At 37.2% G+C, this 17,112-nt stretch overlaps 1 protein-coding gene across 1 annotated transcript in view; it reads right to left on the bottom strand.

The window, feature by feature from the left end:
* Positions 1–8,297: 8,297 nt before the first annotated feature.
* WNK3 (WNK lysine deficient protein kinase 3) overlaps positions 8,298–17,112 on the bottom strand; it is a 194,039-nt gene continuing 185,224 nt past the window's right edge. Inside the window, exons 22-23 of the mRNA XM_070291607.1 lie at positions 15,145–15,347; positions 8,298–10,888 (exon numbers count right to left, since the gene is read on the bottom strand). Of these exons, the coding sequence (XP_070147708.1) occupies positions 10,559–10,888; positions 15,145–15,347 (533 nt within the window). The 3' untranslated portion in view covers positions 8,298–10,558. The remainder of the gene's footprint in view (positions 10,889–15,144; positions 15,348–17,112) is intronic.

The following is a 17,112-nucleotide window of genomic DNA, read 5'->3' as shown; positions in this document are numbered from 1 at the left end:
TGGTTAAATTCCTGAGTCTATTTCCTCATTTGTAACATGCATGTGAGCTAGTCTTTTCCAATTCTTCATCTATTTATCCCAAAGTCCTCTTCCTATTCAGACTATCATCTATGCTGTACTTCATTTCTCTCTTGAGCTCCTCTCTTAAGACTCACCTTCTGAATTTCCTCAACTCCTACTACTTAATTATGTCATCTCATTCTTTTATATAATGCTCATTAATGATGGCACATTTTAAATTGGTTTTATGGTGTTTTATCCTCCAACTTAAATATTTTCATCTCTGAACCTCACTTTACATCATCTATCATTGCAGCCAATACTCAATCTTTCCCCAGCAGACTTCGTGTTGACTTGCACATTGGGTTCAGCTTTGTTACATCTCTATGACTGTTTCCTCTTCTTTTTAGTGATATGTAAGGTCCCTTCAGGAGTTGTTACTGTTATATGAGCAAACCTACTATGTGCCAGGCACAGTGCTAAGCCCTTTTTGTTTTTTTTTTGCTTAGTCTCAAAATACCACCACTGAGGTATTTTTACAGATAAGGAAATTGAAGCTAATAAGTAATTTTCCTAAGTTCACAAAGCTAGAATACAAATCCAGGTCTGCTGGACTCTAAAAGGCATCTGTATTAACTATAATCCAAACCAGGGCCCATTTCTAAACCAGCCTGATTTCCCAAGTGTAAGTTTGTTGTGAAGGTCACTAGAGATGTCAATAAGCACACTTAGCAAATTTGGGACATATCTCATTTAACAGTCAAAACCTCATTTTACAAATGAGAAAACAGAGGTTTGAGAGGTCTGTAGATCAAAAAACCTGTGCTTGTTCCATTGTGTATGCTCCCTTTGTTGTTGTTTAGTTGCTAAGTTGTGTCTGACTCTTTTGTGACCCTAGGGACTGTGGCCTGCCATGCTCCTGTCCATGGGATTTCCCAGGCAAGAATACGGGAGTGGGTTGCCATTTCCTTTCTCCAGATCTTCCCTTTAGGGATCACCTAAGAGAGAATACCTTGGAGTCACTGAATCATTACATCAAGGTAATAGACTTTTTAAAACATTTTAAGAATCCTCATCTAATCTTGAATATTTCTGATAGAACCCTTATTCTGCCTCCAGGGCTATTTGCATAAAAATATTCATGAGTCTTCTACCTAAATTATCAAATGAACAAGGGATCTGACCTCATTTGACAGTTTCCCAAGTCACTGTAGTGTGGTAAATGAAAGATGTGCAAGGGAGATTTCCAAATGCACTTTTTTTCCTGAAGGTGGACCATAAACACTATCAATACGAATGGAAATACCCCACCATAAGTTTGTGCAGAGAGCACATTTTGAATCATTGCTTGTATCATAAACATATATGTCTAATCCTAAAATTATAAAACAAGCACTGGATATAACCTCAAGTAAGATATATGAAGGACTTTCCTGGTGGTGCAGTGTATAAGAATCCTCCTGCCAATACAGGGGACACAGGTTCAATCCCTGGTCCAGGAAGATTCCACATGTCACAGAGCAACTAAGCCCGTGTACCACAGCTATAGAGTAGCCCCCACACACCACAGCTAGAGAAAGTCCAAACACAGCAATGAAGATCTAGCACAGCCAAAATTAAAATAAATTAAAAACAAGAAAGATATATGAAAATATATACTAATCATAATGATCAGTTGAAAAGTTAGTCTAAATGTATTTTGACTGTTATTATTACAGTATATCTGAGAGTCAGTATGAAAGTCAAAGTATTAGTCACTCATTCATGTCTGACTCTTTCATGGACTGTAGCCCACCAGGCTCCTCGGTCCATGGAATTCTCCAGGCAAGAATACCGGAGTGGGTACCCATTCCCTTCACCAGAGAATCGTCCCAACCCGGGGATTGAACCAGGGTCTCCTGCATGGCCTGGGGTTTTTCCCATGAACTTCGGAGTCAGACCTGGGTTTGGATCCAGACTTCATCATTTGCTAGCTACCGTGCCTTGGTAAACTATTTAATCTCTCTGATCCTCAAATTTTCTCTGTTGAGATAGTAACAGATCTCGCTTATAGGATTGTTTTGTGAATTAAAAATATCACAAGCCTAACTAACACAGTAGGTATTCAGTAAATCATAGTGACTGTTACAATTATGGCTCATTGACAAATCAGGGGAAGAGGTCCAACTCCATAATTTGTTGGAGCTCTAAATCAAGAGGTAACGTACAGGTTGGTTAGTTTGTCCATCCAACATAACTACAGGATTAAAGTTTTTAAATCTGTTAAGTTAGATTTGGTAAATGAAGAACCAGCTTAAGCCAGGTGATTGCAGTGACTATGACAGCATTTTAATAAGATAATATACTCATTTTAACACAGCCTTTATTTTCTGTTTCAAAACAAAATTTCCAGGAAACAAAATACTTAACAATGGTTGGGTACAAATGAAATAAAAATCACAGTTTCAAAGAACCAAAATCAGACAACTGCTTAAAGGCAGATCGCTTAGGTTTATAAAAAATAATAATAATAAAAGTTAATGTCAAGAAGGATTAAAATTAGGTTTAACAACATTCCATATAATGCTACATTCCCCAATTAAGAAAGGAGAGTTGACATATACAACTAAAGGTTAAGTGTAGAGAAGTGGCTAAAATTCTGCATATTTTATAGTAAATTATGCATGAAAGTTTATTAATTGCATAAACTTCCTGAGTGGCTCCCATGCTGCACTAGGTCTACATGCTTAATATTCATATCAAACAAATTACAGCTTTAAGTGATTGAGCATGACAGACCTTGAACAACTGCACTTTCCAATCAATCACTATTTCTGCTGAGGGTATGTTTTGGACCACAAACTTCAATCTGAAATCTTACAGTGGAGAAGAAATGCAACTTAAAAAACAACAACAACAACAAAAAGGGGAAGGATGACAAGCATGGATTTAGGAATTTTATTTTTCAATGGCACTGATTTCTTTCTCAAGAACCCAGTTTCTCTCTTCCCTTCTTGCTTGACTTTTAGGCTTTTTGCTTGAGGTTTTTTAAATTAAAAGAAAATCTTCCAGAATGGGAGCTGTTGGTTTATATAATCTTCCAGCTATCTCAGTTGAAAATACCTTCAGTGTAACCTAGTTACTATCCCAGGCCCATGCCTATGTTGGCTGTCAAGGTTTCTGACCAATGTTTGTGTTCATCCTTCACATACAAAGACTATTCCCAGGGTGACCTGAAAGCATTTCAGAAAAATTCCATACTAATTTCACTTCAAAGGATTTTACCAAGTTTCAGTGTCACCATTTTATAGTCTGAACTACTGGGTTTTTTATTTCAATCTCAGAAATTACACTTAACCAAATCAATGACCTTTTCTATGCTCCCTTCCCTGATTGGGTCATCTTTTAAACAAAAGGGGAAAAAACAAGTCTCCAGGAAACTACTTTCATCAAACTTTCATCCAGGATGAAAAATGAACAATCTATTCTAGAAATAATGGCTTGCACAACACCTCAAATATCTCAATATTCTTCTAAACCAAACAGAAGATTAAATAACTGAATCCCAAACTGATGGCAAGGATACTTCAGGAATGTACTTGTAGATGAAGCCAGAAACACAATATTAATACTAACATTAAATACACTTTAGTGTTACACACAGTAAACAAGGGAAACAACATGTGGTTTACAAACATTTGCTCAGTTTTCTGGGGGGAAAAAGGAATGCATCGTTTTCATCACTCAGAGAAGACAGCAAAGAGGAAAGTCAATGCCTCTGATAAATGCTAGAGATTGGATGAACAGTTACAACTAACTACAATTCAACTAAAAGCATACAGCCATTTTAAGGTAATAAAATATCACTACAAATACTTAGCTGTATGCTAGTATGCTGAATGACAGGCCACTGCTATAAGATTTATCAAATATTTCATTGTGATAGTTAAAGCAATTTCAACCCATAGCCCTTTAGGCACACAGACAAGAAATGCATCTCTAATAAAAGATGCGAAGTTACAGGCACTGGACTGTCTAATTTAGGTACTTTCTTACCATTTGTTTGTTTACAACTAACTTCTACCACTAAGTCCTATATTGCCACCAGCTGGATTTATTTCTCTGTTCTCCATCCCTACATCCCCAAAGCTTATTTCAGAAGCATGTGGCTCTCATCACTTAAAACATAGATTGGTGGCAGAGTGATGGTCCCTCTCATTTCAAACTCACAGCACTGGGACAAGAAGGCAGGCCAGATTTATAACCTGAAAGAATACTGAGAATCAAGGCAAAAAAACAAGTTTCACAGGCAGTGTTTTCATGTGTACCCCAAAACAGCTTTGAAAGAGGTAGATAAAAAATTGTAATTGGATTGGGATTAAATATGGGGTTCTAAAATGATATAGCCCATCGTATTATACATAACACTCCACTCAATCCAAAAATCGCAGCAGAAAAGTGCCTTTTAAACTTTCACAGATAATTTTGCTGTCAAACCATTGGAATTCATGCTGGATATAAAACTGGCAAGAAAAGATGAAAAACCAAGTGGATATTTGTTAACTACAGCAAATTGCCTTAAATAGAGATTCAAGACTGGTATAAATACATAGGGTTATTTTCATTAGATTTACACCAATACTGGTTTCATATTCTTATGATGTTACACCCAACTTCACAAACATAGCAGCAGGTACTTCATGATGAAATGCTCACATTGCCACATATGGAGATACAGTACTATTCATCAGACTTGCACTTTGAGAAGTAAACATGATGGTTGGACATACTGACTACCCTCAAAAAAGCTTTACAAGCAGGACTGTTTAGTGTAACCTTTTTTCTTCTACAAGAAGGAAAATGGAAAGGACAGGTTTTGGTGTGTGTTGGAAATGAGAAGAAGGCCCTTCTTTATAGTAGGCTCTTTGTTAAGTAAGAAGGGAATTTCTGAACTTTACTCAAGAGTTAGTTATTTCGGGGGGGGGGGGAGTACCTCAGCAAGGATGAAAACAGCACTATCATGATTTATCAAAATTATGAAATAATGCAAAACCCTTAGATAGAAAACTAGCTAATATTTACAGTCAAAGTGACTATAATCTGAGTCAAACATTTAAGTAATGGGAAAAAATAACTTAAAAACCCACAGTGATGTGAATAACACTGTTTTCTTCATTGCTGCACAAACTCACTTTTTTCTGTATTTTTAAACTTATACACGTTACATATACATACTGTATACATAACATATATGTTAACCCAACTACTGCAGTCAGCATGGACACAGCAGTACACTATTCACCATCTTCAAACTTTAGAAGACTACTTTTCTTTCCAGCAAAAAATCTGAAAAGATTCTAAATATTACAAGGCACTGCAAAAGTCTGCAGGCAAAAGAATGATGAATTGTACATAAAACAGAGGTGGTGGCAAAATGTGGGACATATGACATAGAGCAGCCATTAATAAATGTCATCCATGGAGCTTTTTTCATCCTGGGGTACCCTATTTAAAAGGATTGTAACTCTAAAAAGGATCATAAAACCTGCAGTATTTTCAGCATATAAATTGTAAGTCTCAATGTAATCACACAAAGCTGATTCTACTAATGAAACACAAGCAGTTTGAAAGAATCACAGATTTTAGGCACATTGTTTTTTATACACATGGAAAACTGCAATGCGAGAATCTGCATTACACTAATGTCCTAAAACCATTTCAACTTGCAAATTTCTGTAGAAGAAATCTGAAGAATCTGTACATAAGATTTAGAAAGACTCATCCAAACCAGAGTATGTTTTATAAAAAGAAGCTGTGACTCTTATCAACAGCAGTTCTCAAAATGCTATCCTGGATGCCCCAAATGACAGTGACAGAATCTTCATGATGCTGAGTGTGATCCTAAGGTAAGCAACAGAGGACTTTTTTTTTTTTTTGAAAAAGGGTGCTGAATGTCACAAACTAGAGTGTGCAAAAAAAAAAGTACACCCATTAAGTTTTCCTTATTACCTGGCAAGATCATGGGGTAAAATTTTTGGAAGAATATGGAGGAAAATCTGTCAACAGAAATGTTGGGTGATCATCTGGAATGTTGACCAATAGAACTCCTTATTAGGTAAATGTGTCCTAGAAATGACTTTGAAATCTTCAGAGTGAAAAGTATTTTAAACATGTTTATATGTGGTAGTTGATAGATACCATTTTAGAATTCAATATTTGGGTTTCACAGATTGATCAAGCATTAGGTAACTCTGTGACCAGACTTCTAAGAATATTAGTTAACTTTCTTGAAAACCAAAAGCCTATATTCTGACATTGCCTCCCCTCTTCTGAAAACTGGATAAAACCCAGTAAAGTGCAACTTGACAGTGATCTCTCTCAGATTCTAAAGAGGCTGCCAAAATTATCTAAGATCTAAAATCATCTAAGATACTACAGATATAAACAAGAAAACTATAACAACTTAAAAAAAGGTAATCCTCCCCCCCAAAATAAGCTAAGGACAACTTAAATAGTATCTTTTAAGGGTCTACTATCTACTGCAGGACAGTGTATACCCCTCATCTCTTCAGTTCAGTTCAGTTCAGTTCAGTCGCTCAGTCATGTCCGACTCTTTGCGACCCCATGAATTGCAGCACGCCAGGCCTCCCTGTCCATCACCAACTCCCGGAGTTCACCCAAATCCATGTCCATTGAGTCGGTGATGCCATCCAGCCATCTCATCCTCTGTTGTCCCCTTCTCCTCCTGCCCTCAATCCCTCCCAGCATCAGAGTCTTTTCCAAAGAGTCAACTCTTCTCATGAGGTGGCCAGAGTACTGGAGTTTCAGCTTTAGCATCATTCCTTCCAAAGAACACCCAGGGCTGATATCCTTTAGAATGGACTGGTTGGATCTCCTTGCAGTCCAAGGGACTCTCGAGAGTCTTCTCCAACAGCACAGTTCAAAACCATCAATTCTTCGGTGCTCAGCTTTCTTCACAGTCCAACACTCACATCCATATATGACCACTGGAAAAACCATAACCTTGACTAGACGGACCTTTGTTGGCAAAGTAATATCTCTGCTTTTCAATATGCTATCTAGGTTGGTCATAACTTTCTTTCCAAGGAGTAAGTGTCTTTTAATTTCATGGCTGCAGTCACCATCTGCAGTGATTTGGGAGCCCCCCAAAATAAAGTCTGACAGTGTTTGCACTGTTTCCCCATCTATTTCCCATGAAGTGATGGGACCAGATGCCATGATCTTCGTTTTCTGAATGTTGAGCTTTAAGCAAACTTTTTCACTCTCCTCTTTCACTTTCATCAAGAGGCTTTTTAGTTCCTCTTCACTTTCTGCCATAAAGGTGGTATCATCTGCATATCTGAGGTTATTGATACTTCTCCTGGCAATCTTGATTCCAGCTTGTGCTTCTTCCAGCCCAGCGTTTCTCATGATGTACTCTGCATATAAGTTAAATAAGCAGGGTGACAATATACAGCCTTGACTTACTCCTTTTCCTATTTGGAACCAGTCTGTTGTTCCGTGTCCAGTTCTAACTGTTCCTTCCTGACCTTCATTAGGTTTCTCAAGAGGCAGGTCAGGTGGTCTGGTATTCCCATCTCTTTCAGAATTTTCCACAGTTTATTGTGATCCACACAGTCAAAGGCTTTGGCATAGTCAATAAAGCAGAAATAGATGTTTTTCTGGAACTCTCTTGCTTTTTCCATGATCCAGCGGATGTTGGCAATTTGATCTCTGGTTCCTCTGCCTTTTCTAAAACCAGCTTTAACATCTGGAAGTTCAGGGTTCATGTATTGCTGAAGCCTGGCTTGGAGAATTTGGAGCTTTAGTAGCATGTGAGATGAGTGCAATTGTGCAGTAGTTTGAGCATTCTTTGGCATTGCCTTTCTTTGGGATTGGAATGAAAACTGACCTTTTCCAGTCCTGTGGCCACGGCTGAGTTTTCCAAATTTGCTGGCATATTGAGTGCAGCACTTTCACAGCATCATCTTTCAGGATTTGAAATAACTCCACTGGAATTCCATCACCTCCACTAGCTTTGTTCGTAGTGATGCTTTCTAAGGCCCACTTGACTTCACATTCCAGGATGTCTGACTCTAGGTGAGTGATCACACCATCGTGATTATCTTCGTCGTTAAGATCTTTTTTGGACAGTTCTTCTGTGTATTCTTGCCACCTCTTCCTAATATCTTCTGCTTCTGTTAGGTCCGTACCATTTCTGTCCTTTATCGAGCCCATCTTTGCATGAAATGTTCCCTTGGTATCTCTAATTTTCTTGAAGAGATCTCTAGTCATTCCCATTCTGTTGTTTTCCTCTATTTCTTTGCATTAATCGTTGAGCAAGGCTTTCTTCTCTCTCCTTGCTATTCTTTGGAACTCTGCATTCAGATGCTTATATCTTTCCTTTTCTCCTTTGCTTTTCACTTCTCTTCTTTTCACAGCTATTTGTAAGGCCTCCCCAGACAGCCCTTTTGCTTTTTTGCATTTCTTTTCCATGGGGATGGTCTTGATCCCTTTCTCCTGTACAATGTCACAAACATGCGTCCATAGTTCCTCAGGCACTCTATCAGATCTAGTCCCTTAAATCTATTTCTCACTTCCACTGTATAATCATAAGGGATTTGATTTAGGTCATACCTGAATGGTCTAGTGGTTTTCCCTACTTTCTTCAATTTAAGTCTGAATTTGGCAATAAGGAGTTCATGATCTGAGTCACAGTCAGCTCGTGGTCTTGTTTTTGCTGACTGTATAGAGCTTCTCTATTTTTGGCTGCAAAGAATATAATCAATCTGATTTCTGTGTTGACCATCTGGTGATGTCCATGTGTAGAGTCTTCTCTTGTGTTGTTGGAAGAGGGTGTTTGCTATAACAAGTGCATTCTCTTGGCAAAACTCTATTAGCCTTTGCCCTGCTTCATTCTGCATTCCAAGGCCAAATTTGCCTGTTACTCCAGATGTTTCTTGACCTCCTACTTTTGCATTCCAGTCCCCTATAATGAAAAGGACATCTTTTTTGGGTGTTAGTTCCAAAAGGTCTTGTAGGTCTTCATAGAACCGTTCAACTTCAGCTTCTTCAGCGTTACTGGTTGGGGCATAGACTTGGATTACTGTGATATTGAATGGTTTGCCTTGGAGATGAAGAGATCATTCTGTCGTTTTTGAGACTGCATCCAAGTACTGCATTTTGGACTCTTTTGTTGACCATGATGGCTACTCCATTTCTTCTAAGGGATTCCTGCATACAGTAGTAGATACAATGGTCATCTGAGTTAAATTCACCCATTCCAGTCCATTTTAGTTTGCTGATTCCTAGAATGTTGACACTCACTCTTGCCATCTCCTGTTAAACTACTTCCAATTTGCCTTGATTCATGGACCTAACATTCCAGGTTCCTATGCAATATTGCTCTTTACAGCATCAGACCTTGCTTCTATCACCAGTCACATCCACAACTGGGTATTATTTTTGCTTTGGCTCCATCCCTTCATTCTTTCTGGATTTATTTCTCCACTGATCTTCAGTAGCATACTGAGCACCTACTGACCTGGGGAGTTCCTCTTTCTGTATCTTATCATTTTGCCTTTTCATACTGTTCATCTCTTAAACCTTGTAAAGCCAGTGTTTCATGTGTAAGTCTCAAAACCTACTGTATCAAGTAAATTTCTCTTCAGAAGAATGGATTAATAGAGGTGTAACTTGAATCGTCTTTGTTAGGAATACAAAGATTCCCCCCAAATGGGATTCATATCAGCTGCAGTATATCCCTTGCAAAAGAATGCAAGCCAAACCAATGCCTCTCATGCTCAAATACAATGTAGTGTGCACATGAGAAACAAAGAGATAGCTGCTTTGAATTACTATGGAAATCCTAACGCAGCTACATTATCTGCAGAATCAAGGAACTGTTACAGTTCTGTTTTTTCCTTCCTCTCCGCCTCACCTAAAACAAGGCTTCACTCCTACTGCTGTGACGACGGGAAGAAAATCACATTAAAAAGGGCTCATGTTCTATGTTGGTTGACAAAGTTATTCTAATTTTATATACCAAGACATTTACTACAGCAAGTTACCCTGCCTTCTGTGAAAGGTAAACCTAAGATAAACAACATGAAGAATCTCATAAGACCCTGCTGGAGAGTCTCACTTTGTCTATGTTTGGGGAATATAAATTTAAATAGTTCTTATACCTTTTAAAGAAAAGTATCATCTAGCTGCAGAGAACTGCAATTAAAAAAAAAATGGGGGCTTCTCAGCAACGTGTGGAAAGTGTCCTGGAAATGATAATGCTCAAGCTGAGCGTATTAAAGCATTCTAAACGGTATTTTTTTAAAAATCAAGTATCAAAGAGGATAGGATTTGAAGTGAAAAAACATTTCTATGTGCAGTGTTCTATGTACAAACTGCACAGTTCTACAGGTGATGAGCTATATCAAATACTACATTGGAACAAAAAATAAGAGTGGAAAGTAAACTCAGAATGAGGGAAAATATGGCAGAACCCAAGAAGAAAGTTTAATACCTTAGGTATCCTGAAAATAATTATGAGAAAAACTCCCTTTTCTTCATTATCTACTCTGATTTACTTGGGACCAGGAGGGATCGTGGACGGATTCTGCACTGATGAAGCTGGAAACGCCTGCAAATTCATCCCTGGTTGGAACGGTCCCCCAGGTTGGTTAGGAATTACTAGAGACTGTTGTGGTGTTCCTGAAATTCCTACCCACTGTACTGGATACCCTGGCCCCACCACAGCATTATACTGACAAACATGGGGTATTCCATATGATGATAATGGCCCAGGAAATGAAGGGAGTGACAGTCCTTGTGGCAAGGAGGTTGGGACAGCTCCACGGATTTGGGACAGAGAAGAAATCCATGTTGGTGTGTAGCCCATAGTAGATGGAGTATTCTAACAAAAACAAAAATAAAAACAAAAACAAAAGATCAGTTTATTTGATAGATGCTTTTACTCTATATTCCTTCCTATTCTTTTTTGTCTCACTACTACTCTCTCATTATTATTCTGAGTGTCTACCATTTGGGGAGTAACTTTCTGTGTGCTCATAGTTATATACCTTATTTCATTTCATCTTCATAACTGCCCTGCAAGACAAGCATTTTTAGATGAGGAAACAGAAGCTCAAAATTAATAATGCCCATCACCACTTAGCAAATTAATAGTAAGGTAAAGATTTGAACACAGTTCCAGATAACTCCAAGACCCCTGGTAAATTTCTGTTCACAGTTCCTTTCCTCATGCTAGCACTACTCTTCTATTTTTACTTCTTTCTGCCAGTCCCAGGCATTCTTTCATTCAGGGCCACAGACAATAATAGTTCATCTTACTACATAATTTTCTGAAGACATAGGATCATAATTTAGTGTGGCATAGGGAAAACTGCCTGGCATATAGTAAGTGCTCAGTAAATGTCACCTCCCTACCTCCTTCTACTACTCACTATTTGAAGTCTGATATTTCTGTTATATTTTGGGAAATTTAAACTCAAGACAATTATGTTTTTGACAGTTCTCAGAAAATATATTCCTGCTTGATTCTTATCATATTGTGATTATGTGTATGTAAAGAAATTACTAAAATCAACTAAGCACACACAAAGAGATTACTGAAATCATATGCACATGGGAATAATATGTCTAAATGAAAGTAAATAATTCTTCCTTAAGGGAGAGCTTGGTATCAGTCCCAAATTCTTAGTTCTTTTAAATGGATGGTCAAGTTAAAACCCTTTCAACTAAAGTTTCAAGTTTAAGTTAGGATAAAGGTTTTCTTGCTTGACTCAAGAATAAATGACAAGATCTTTTGAGGGGAAAAAAGAACTTTTATTTAAAGTCCAGCAATCCAATTTTCATATCAGTATTTTTGTTGTTAAAGTAAAATTAAATACTTCTGGTTTTAAAATAACACATCACATGTTTCTATGTATATTCCTATGTATCCACATATAGATATATAAAGATATCTGAAATGATGTTTATCTAAAGTTAGTGACAATCATTTCTGGGTGGTGGGATTTGAAGGTGGTATTTTATAATTTTGTACTTTTCTGCATTGATTAACTTCTATAGCACACATTATTATTTTACAAACAATACCAATGTGATTTTTATTTTTAACAAAGACAATTGGAGATGACTTGTTATACTTAATTTTCTCTTAGATATTTAAAAGGCATCTCAGATTCAAATAACCAAAATCAAATGTATGATTTTTCTACTACAAAAACACACTGCCTGCTCACGTTCCCCTTTTTGATGATTGGTACACTGGAATGATAGCCAGTTATACCAGCCAGAAACCTAGCCTTGACACCTCCATCTGGTCCATTTTATCTCTTAAACATTTTTTGGAATCTGTTCATTTTTCTTTATGTCAGCTTCTGTCTCTCTCTTTTCTTAAAATAGTTTAAAAGTTCAACTTCTCTTTATCAGGCCTACTGTGACTAATTCTTGATTGGTCTACCAAGCTTATTGTCAATGATCTTTCTTCTTGCTTCAAGTCAGAGTGATCTTTTCAAAAAGCAAATCTGATCATGTCAACCCTAGGGCTTCAATGGCTATCTATCTTTCTTAAAATAAAGACAAAGATCCTTATCATCACCACTTTTTAAGACCGTACAGACCTCCTTAGATTCACTGTGCACCAACTCCTCTCTGCTGTCTTCACTTCAGCCAAATGGGCCTGCTTTCAGTCCTTCCAGTCTCTGTTTCCCCATACAGGGCTTTGCATATGCTGGTCTTCCTGCTTAGAATCATATTCTCTCCTGTTTTCACCTAGTTAATATTTACCCTTCAGATCTCTGCTTAATCATCACTTTCTCAGGAAAGCTTTCATTGACTTCCCTTTACTAGGTCAAATTTCCCTTACTGTATGATATCTTTTATCTCTCATTTGTAGTCCTTATTACAGCTGCAATTTTATATTTTTTATACAAGTCTGTTCATATCTAACTTTCCCACCAGCATATAAGTCCCATGAGAATAGGGAACATACACTTGTTCTTACTAATCAAACCCAGTGCCTAGCAGAGAGCTTGGCACAGAGTAAAGGAGCTGACACATAACTGTGACAGTTTTCTAAGACTACACAACAGTAACATGCAAGATCATTAGATAGTGAGACAGGCTCTCCACATAAACATATAATCAACTGAACTTAAAAATACAAAAATAGTTACCACATACAAGATACTACTATGTGCTAGGTACTTTATAGATGTTAATCCTCACAACAATCCTGCAGACCAGAAAGTATTATCCCTGTTTTAAAGGCATGGAAACTGAGGCACAAATGACTTGTCTAAAGTCACATAACTAGTAAATGACTGACCTGACCTGGAACCAACTCTGTATTAAGAACGTTTACCACTTTTATTCATACTCCATTTCCTATGCACTCTTCCTCCAAGTATCCCTCATTATAACTGCAATAAACCACTCTTCAACTCAGCAACAAAGGCTTCCATTCACGTAATGCTCAGAGCATCTTTCACTGGCAGCACAAACACATTTATGTCTTGAAATCTGCCTCTAATGGCTTCCAACTTTTACAATGGTGATACTTTCTGTGTATAAATCCGTGCCAGGAATAATATAAATACAGAGAGCCCTCAAGCAGATACATTGTTTACTGGTTTGGAAAATCTAGGCTTTTGAAAAATTTTATTCAATGTTAACTCTAAATGTATTTTCAGACTCTTTATACCAAACTACATGCAGTGACTATATACACACACATATGTCTACACAAACATAACAGACACAGACATCTCTTTCAATGATATGGGTTGAGATTCTAAGCCCTGATTCACATTTTAATAGATTTACTCATTTTGGAAAAAAAAAAGATACTTTAAAAATTCACACACAGAGAACAACAAAGTAAAATTAGATCCAAATTCCACCATCCAGGATATTTTAAGGGCTTTTCCTATTTATATGCATATATGGGCTAGGCTCGGAGAAGACAATGGCACCCCACTCCAGTACTCTTGCCTGGGAAATCCCATGGACAGAGGAGCCTGGTAGGCTACAGTCCATGGGATCGCAAAGAGTCGGACATGACTGAGCGACTTCACTTTTACTTTTCACTTTCATGCATTGGAGAAGGAAATGGCAACCCACTTCAGTGTTCTTGCCTGGAGAATCCCAGGGACGGTGGAGCCTGGTGGGCTGCCGTCTATAGGGTCGCACAGAGTCGAACATGACTGATGCAACTTAGCAGCAGCAGCATAGGCTAGGCTAGGCTAAGTCACTTCAGTCGTGTCTGACTCTTTGTGACGCTATGGACTGCAGCCCACCAGGCATGCCTGTCCATGGGGTTCTCCAGGCAAGAACACTGGAGTGGGTTGTCATGCCCTCCTCCAGGGGCTCTTCCCAACCCAGGGATTGAACCCACATCTCTTACGTCTCCTGTATTGGCAGGTGGGTTCTTTACCACTAGTGCCACCTGGGAAGTCCATATGCATATATACATGTATCTAATATATATAATTTTACCTAAATACTATATATACTATTGTGTGATCCTATCTTCTTTCTACTCCAGAATGCATTTTGGACATCTTTCTACACTTCGATTGCCATGTACACCTAAGACCAGATGCAATTAACCAGACATCTCATCCATAAACTTAAGAAATTTGTTATCTTTAAAATTCTTATTCATATTGAATACATAAAATAATTTATTGGCTCTGAGAACACTGATCTACCACTAACATAAGATAGCTTTTCCTTAAAATCCAAACTTCTGATATTGATGTTTTTTTTCTTCCAGGTATAATAGCCTAAAACAAGGGTCAGCAATCTACAGCCTGCCAACTCTTTTTGCAAATCAAGTTTTAATGGAACAAAGCCATGCCTACTTGTTTATATACTGTCTATGGCTGTTTTTGCAGCACTGAGTAGCTACAACCCCATGGCTTGAAAATATTTACTAACTGGCTCCTTCCCAGAAAAAGTTTGCAGGCATCTTCCCTAAAAGATAATTTGCTTGAAGACATAATGAATCTAGACAAGGATAAGTGCCTCTATACTGTCAAGTCACACCACTCTCTCATGGTAATTATAACCATAGTTCTATGTTAATCAATTTTTATGGTTTTAGTTCTCATAAATAAAGAGAGTCAGGTATAAACTACTTACTTCATATGCTTTGTTCCAGTTGTCTGTTTCTAGTTTCTGTTGACTCTGTTTAAGTTGGTTTAAACTTGGCTTAATAAGCGAATTTCCTACTGTTTCCTTTGTCCAGTCATCCACCAATTTGTGTAAGTCATCTGTGAACATTCCTTTTTTACTAACTGAAGATTGCTGGAATGATGCTGCACTACTTTCCACACACAGTGGATCTGTAAGAAGAAAAACAGAGAAACCATGAAGATGAATTAAAACATAAACAAATACTCTTTTGTGGCTGATAATGCAGAACTACCTATTGGGTATAGATAAGGTAACCAGGTATTCTAGTTTATCTGGGACAGTTCTGGTTTAAAGCTGTTGTCCTGGTGTTATTACTAACAGTATGCCCTTCACTCTCAAAAGTTTCCTCTTGTTTGGATGGCAAATTATATGGTCACCTTAGGTATAAGTCAAATATAATAAACATTATCTCAAAAACATCAGTATCAACTCCATAATCTTTTCATCAGTTTCCTCAGATAGATACTTAGAAGAGTTAAAAAACAATCAGAATGTTAAAAAGTAGAAAGAATCTTAGAATTCTAATCAAAACCACCATTTGTTTTATAATGGGGAAATGTGGCCTAGAAAAAATAAATTGACATGTCTGAGAGCTTGCAATTAGTTACCAGCAGAGTCAGGCCTGGAACGCTAAAGTCTAAATGAGAACTCTCTCTTTTTAACATACCATACTGACTTTCAAATTTTTCAGAAAACTAGAATCTCATTTATTTTTTTTAATTTTTTTTTTTTTAGTTTTTTATTTTTTAAATTTTAAAATCTTTAATTCTTACATGCATTCCCAAACATGAACCCCCCTCCCACCTCCCTCCTCAGAACATCTTTCTGGGTCATCCCCATGCACCAGCCCCAAGCATGCTGCATCCTGCGTCAGACATAGACTGGCGATTCAATTCACATGATAGTATACATGTTAGAATGTCATTCTCCCAAATCATCCCACCCTCATTTATTTTTTTTAAACCAATATTTCTGTTTATATCTAGAATAGCAGAAACCAGGAGGCAGATGGTTTGTTAGTCTCATGAGTTCTAGAGCACAAGATGTACAAATAGATGAAAGAAATCAAATATAGATGTCTCCATAAATGAAAAGTCTCCTAATCTGAACATCATAGTAAGTCTTTAATTTAGTACTCTTACACAAGCTAACGAAATCATTCTCATAGAAAAGATTCATAAAGTTCCTCTGACTGATTTACAAGTCAAAACTTATAGAGTGGGTCTAAACTGAATTTTAGGAAATGCAGTTGTGAAATTTAAGCACAGTAACACTTCCAGGGATTTAATTAAATACATAAGTGACAAAATCTTGTACAAATGTTATGTTACTTTTTTTAATTGTGAAAAACTATTTAAAATGAAAAAGATAAGAAAAGAACCTCGATATTAACACATTCAAAGTAATTTTATCTTCTTTGAAACTTGTAATAGGGCCATGATATAGGTTCATCAAGTTACCATTCTATTTTGGGGATGGGAAGACTAGAATCCAGAGGATAAACAGCTGAGGTTATATGCTGAGGTTAGAACCAAGTATTCTGACTGTTTTGTCAATGTGCTTTCCATTATACCATGCCAACCCCATACCTTTTCCCATGGGAAAAGGATAAGAAAATTCCTTAATAAAGAGGAACATAATAATCTCAATGATTGCTTATACATAGTCTGTCATTCTCTATGACTCCTGAGCTACTGAAGGCTTAGATTCAAGGATATTAAAAATTAAATGGACACAGGGAACTATATTCAATATCCAGTGACAAACCTTAATGGAAAAGAACATGAAAAACTCTCTCTATATATATGTATGTATGTATGTATATATAGCTGAGTCACTTTGCTGTAGAGAAGAAATTAATACAACATGGTAAATCAAATCAACTACACTTGAGTAAAATTTCAAAGCGAACAA

The sequence above is a fragment of the Ovis canadensis genome, chromosome X (genome assembly GCF_042477335.2).
Source record: "Ovis canadensis isolate MfBH-ARS-UI-01 breed Bighorn chromosome X, ARS-UI_OviCan_v2, whole genome shotgun sequence".
Lineage (NCBI taxonomy): Eukaryota > Metazoa > Chordata > Mammalia > Artiodactyla > Bovidae > Ovis > Ovis canadensis.
Note: the sequence above shows the minus strand (reverse complement) of the source record. Positions and strands in the feature narration are given on the sequence as shown.